Genomic DNA, 4808 nt, shown 5'->3' with positions numbered 1-4808 from the left:
ATATATACGACAAGGTTATAAAGGAGAAATGCAATGAACACTGCGATAAGCCCAAACACTACAACTGACATTATCCGATACACAGCACCCCAGTGCTACGACAAATGTGTTGCGTACTGCACAAACACGATGCTGATCTAATGCAGATAGCCAATCAACTTAAACGTGCACAACATCCAAGTCGAAGTGAAAGTATAGCAGATGACTATAGAACACAGCAACAGACGGTACGCGATTTGAAACCCCGCCGTAACAAGTACCATCAAAACATCCAATCAGTATACAGAAGAACGAATGATATTGCTTACCTGAGAGTTGAGTAACGAAAGCATCAGGAACACGAACGACGGCAAGGATAGGTAGAACGCAACAGCACCGAAACCCAGACAAGCGATCCAATTAGCGATTAAGAACCTGCGAGGTAAGGAGGAGGGATTAGTATTCATACATAATTGGTGCTAAACCAGTGTGAGGATATGCGATGGTTTACAAGGCATAGAGTACGAAGTAGGATGGTTTACAAGGTATAGAGTACGAAGTTGGATGGTTTACAAGGCATAGAGTATGAAGTAGGATGGTTTACAAGGCATAGAGTACGAAGTAGAATGGTTTACAAGGTATAGAAAACGAAGTAGGATGGTTAACAAGGTATAGAGTACGAAGAAGGATGGTGAAATATACATACAACTGCGAGATTCAGGATCATGAGAACGTAACGAGGAGTGGGGCGGGCTATCCAATCTAGCCATAGCTAACACGGCCAAAATAAGGCTAATGGGCAGCTAGGGGGTGTTTTGTTATAAGTTGAACAGCACACAGTGTTGTCTATTGAAGGTAGAAATGATATTTATACTCCGATATATTGAGCACCAATCACACAGCTGACTCTAACAGACCGTACAAAGACTGCCTTAAACGCCTGCAACTTGAGCATAAATGCGTGGCAAATGTATCATATGCCCTATAGCTGTAATGGCCAGGATTAGCAACTAGGACTAGCCTATTGTGCGTGAACAATATAGATATCATCCCCAGTGATGTAAGCAGACAAATGTTGCGTATGGCTTTACCACACTGTGGCTGAACTTACGCTGACAACATAACATAGGTATAAAACTTCGTTTTGAAGTTGCGCATTTGCAGCGAGACACTACTAAAACAGCGGACAAAGAGTCGATAGAACAATAGTACTATACAATATATACCAACTTGCAAATAGGACACTGGCATAATAAAAGCTTAACGAGCACTCGAAACCCTGAACAACGCATATCACCATATCGCGATACAGACCCTAGCACTACAACAACAATAACCTGCCATACGACAGTAGATACCAATACCAAGACAACCCAGCACAAGAAACGCCGCCATTGTAAAAAATATGTGCTAACAATATAAAGCAAATTGTACATACTTGTCAGTGCGCACGGGCAGTTTCATTAGACTTCTCGCAGGGAGGATGAGCATGTTGAAAAACAGCCAACAACCCTTCAAGAAACTGCTGTTTCCCACGAACTCCACTTCGAAGTTGGTAGGTACATCCACATCGAAGTGTTCACTTCCTAAATTCATGTGGTGGGCACCGTGGTGCTGTTTAAATATTTCGCTGATAGGCACACACATGACCATGTTGGTGATAATTGACAGGATGCGGTTGTATGCCGGGGTCTTCCACACAAGGAAGTGTGTTGCCTCGTGAATGAACACAAGCACAGCAGCGTTAAGATATGGCCCGGGTCCGAATCCAAATACAATAGCGAGCATATACGAGTTCCTACATAGATACGCCAAAGTGAGCATCACGGCAATAACGGCGTACGCATAGTACGCAGTCCTGGGCTCATTTCCGTAGAGCTTCTTGACCTCAGGGAACTCTTTGAGAATAGCCCTCTTTCGCTCCTGATGTATCTCGTAATCCAGTTTGGGCTTAGTACCGTCTACCTCGGCGAAACGCTGTTGATGTCTTTGCTCAGCAAGTGTAAGTGTGACTTTCTTAGGGTCCGTCTGGACAGTTTCTGAAACCTGACACATGATGTGTGACTGTAAGAATACGCGGAATTAGCACTGAAGTCGTTGCCACGGTAGTGTTACTGTCCGAATAGACTTGGTTGGGGTGGAGTATATATTGATATCAATAGTGATCACTCCGTCACACAATGCGATATGTACATGTGTGATTTAGTACACTACCAGTAGTTCGGTGTTCTACAACTCTGTGTGGCTGTGGCCTGGGAGGCTGAGGGTGACTGGTGCGAATTGAGATGAACACTAACGTTCGATTTGTTCTGTGCAATCCAATTTGAAAGGCGTAGTCCAAAACTCATTACGTTAGAGTATTTTAGTGTATACGTGAAGCGTAAATGCATCCAATTTAAATATAAGCATTCTGATATAAGTGGGGCAGCTAACCTATTATAAAATTTATCGGACTATATAATGCAATAGCTCTTATAAATTGCGCCTCATAGCCCAGTTATTGCACCCTTATGAACGTACAGAACCAAGAAGGTTGAGCATAAACGTGAAAGTAATGATTTATATACATTATAACGTAAAACGTAATGAGGCCAGGCGTTCTGTATAGAGTATAGACACAGTTTCAACGGCACTCAGTCTCAAGTCTACTCTCCAGTCTCAGGCCTCAGCTAGGCACAAAATGATGACTCATCCATTGATTGGTACAAGAGCGATGCATGGACCATGGCCGCAGTCCGGCTACTCCTTGCGGTCTACGGTGCTGCGCACACATTTCTCAATTCTCATCACCTCCCACTTATTATTTTATTACACAACAACAAGCCAGCCTGTAATAAATAATTATAAAGGAGCCACATTGTGCATAGCCTTCTTACTATTTTCACAAAGTCTCTTTCAAGGACTCCTCCAGTCCTCTCATTGACCTCACTCGAGAAACTCGACAGTCGACACTCGACAGTCGCCACTCGACAGTCGCCACTCGACAGTCGACACTCCAAGTCTCCATCGTCAAGCCTTAGTATGATTCAGAACTTCAGAAGGCTACATCCGCAAAAAAATTGAAAACTACGTTCAATTGTCCTTGCCCAGCATTCTACAATAATGATAATACTTCTTCTTTTTTTTTTAAACAAAATTACATATTGTGAATATCCGAGACTTCCGAGAGAGTGACCGACTCTCCGTTAAAAAAATACATAGCTTCAAGAATCAAGCATAGTCGCACCATACTACTAGTAGTAGAGAGAGTAAAGAGTGGACATATAAATACATATAAAATATAAAATTACATTTACTATCCAAATCCAATTCTCCAATTCTCCAATTCTCCAATTCTCCAACAAAAAAAAAAATTTACAATTATTATCCAAATTTCTCTCTCTCTGTGTCTCTCTCTATCTCTCTCTGTCTCTCTGTCTCTGTCTCTCTGTCTCTGTCTCTCTCTCTCTGTGTGTGTCTCTCTCTGTGTGTGTGTGTCTCTCTCTGTGTGTGTGTGTCTCTCTCTGTGTTTCTGCTCTCTCTCTCTCTCTCTCTCTCTCTCTCTCTCGTCTGTCTCTCTCTCTGTCTGTCTCTCTCTGTCTCTCTCTCTGTCTCTCTCTGTCTCTCTCTCTGTCTCTCTCTGTGTGTCTGTCTGTCTCTCTCACCGTCTCTCTCTCTGTCTCTCTGTCTCTCTGTCTCTCTGTCTCTCTGTCTCTCTCTCACACACACACACACTTCTAAATGAGACCAGAGACTAGAGGGGCAGAGACCCTAACGTAAACCCTGTCTCATTTTTAGAAGGCTATGAGAAGTGCTTGGATGTTCATTTAGAAGGCTATGAGAAGTGAGCTTGGAACTAAAAGGCAGATATTTAGCTCGGAGCCTGTCTGGCCCTCTGTGACTGTTGTAACTTGTATGAGCTGTAAAGCTGTGAGGTGTGGTATGTGTCCTCTGCCCATCTCTCTCTCTATGGAGCGAGCGACTTTGAGGCTCTCCCGCTTCCCGGCTTGTGACTTGTGAGTCGTGAGAGATGTACGACTTGGGATAATAATCATAATATAAATATGTAGTTCAGCGCCTTTTCGTTGATAAAATACGCCAATCATTTGTCTTGGACTTCGAGCTTGTAGTGGTATCTGCGATACTCGTACGTAGGGCTTGTATTGAACCTCACGATTCGAAATCAAATCCGAACTCGAAATCGCCGCCTTTGCGGTTCGGTCTTGGCTGTTACTAGTGTGGACTGCTCATAATATTGGAATAGAACTCTGAGCTGCCTGTCTTGTACCGGCGTGGTTCAATTTTCTGATATTGTTGATTCTTGAAAGGAGCTCTGAAGTGGTCGACTCCACTTCAACACGATACATATTCGTATTGTGATGCAAACGCTTCACTGATTTATCAAAAGCGCGTGTAGCTTGTAGTCCTCTGATTTCTCCATGAGTTGATACCTATAAGGGGTCTTCAGTGTTATTCCAGAGTCAATCGGTAGTATTATATGTCTGGTAACATTCGACTGCGAGATGAAACTTTGTACGATGTGTCAGGCTAGACTGTAATTTTCATAGAGACTAGTTCCGCGTATGATTCCAGGATCGAAATTGCATGTTAAGCATGTAATCTGTATGCGATCTTTGTTACCTCTTGGCACCTTACATTTCCACCACATCACCACGCTGCAACAACATGACTCAAATTTGAGGACACGGATTTTAAAAATGGCGTAGAGTTACAGAGTAGGCTGTCTCGACTTCTGATAGCACCATTTTTTAGAACATATATATATGTATATTATATGTTTTGTAATAGTAAAAAAGTATATATATATCTATATATCTATATATCTCTCT

The 4808-nt window shown here is 42.6% G+C and overlaps 2 protein-coding genes across 2 annotated transcripts in view; both read right to left on the bottom strand.

Moving 5' to 3' along the window:
* The window catches only part of SARC_09523 (hypothetical protein), a 3090-nt gene extending 831 nt beyond the window's left edge, over positions 1-2259 (bottom strand). Inside the window, exons 1-2 of the mRNA XM_014296456.1 lie at positions 1418-2259; positions 309-414 (exon numbers count right to left, since the gene is read on the bottom strand). Of these exons, the coding sequence (XP_014151931.1) occupies positions 309-414; positions 1418-2034 (723 nt within the window). The 5' untranslated portion in view covers positions 2035-2259. The remainder of the gene's footprint in view (positions 1-308; positions 415-1417) is intronic.
* Positions 2260-3342: 1083 nt separating this feature from the next.
* On the bottom strand, positions 3343-3695 carry SARC_09522 (hypothetical protein; the record flags this gene model as incomplete). Its single annotated transcript, XM_014296455.1, has 1 exon — positions 3343-3695. A coding segment is annotated over one exon (353 nt), but the record flags the coding sequence as incomplete, so codon positions are not given.
* Positions 3696-4808: the final 1113 nt, after the last annotated feature.

Source organism: Sphaeroforma arctica, assembly GCF_001186125.1.
Source record: "Sphaeroforma arctica JP610 unplaced genomic scaffold supercont1.978, whole genome shotgun sequence".
Classification (NCBI taxonomy): domain Eukaryota; class Ichthyosporea; order Ichthyophonida; genus Sphaeroforma; species Sphaeroforma arctica.
The sequence above is the reverse complement of the archived record's forward strand: the minus strand, read 5'-3'. Positions and strand labels throughout refer to the sequence as shown.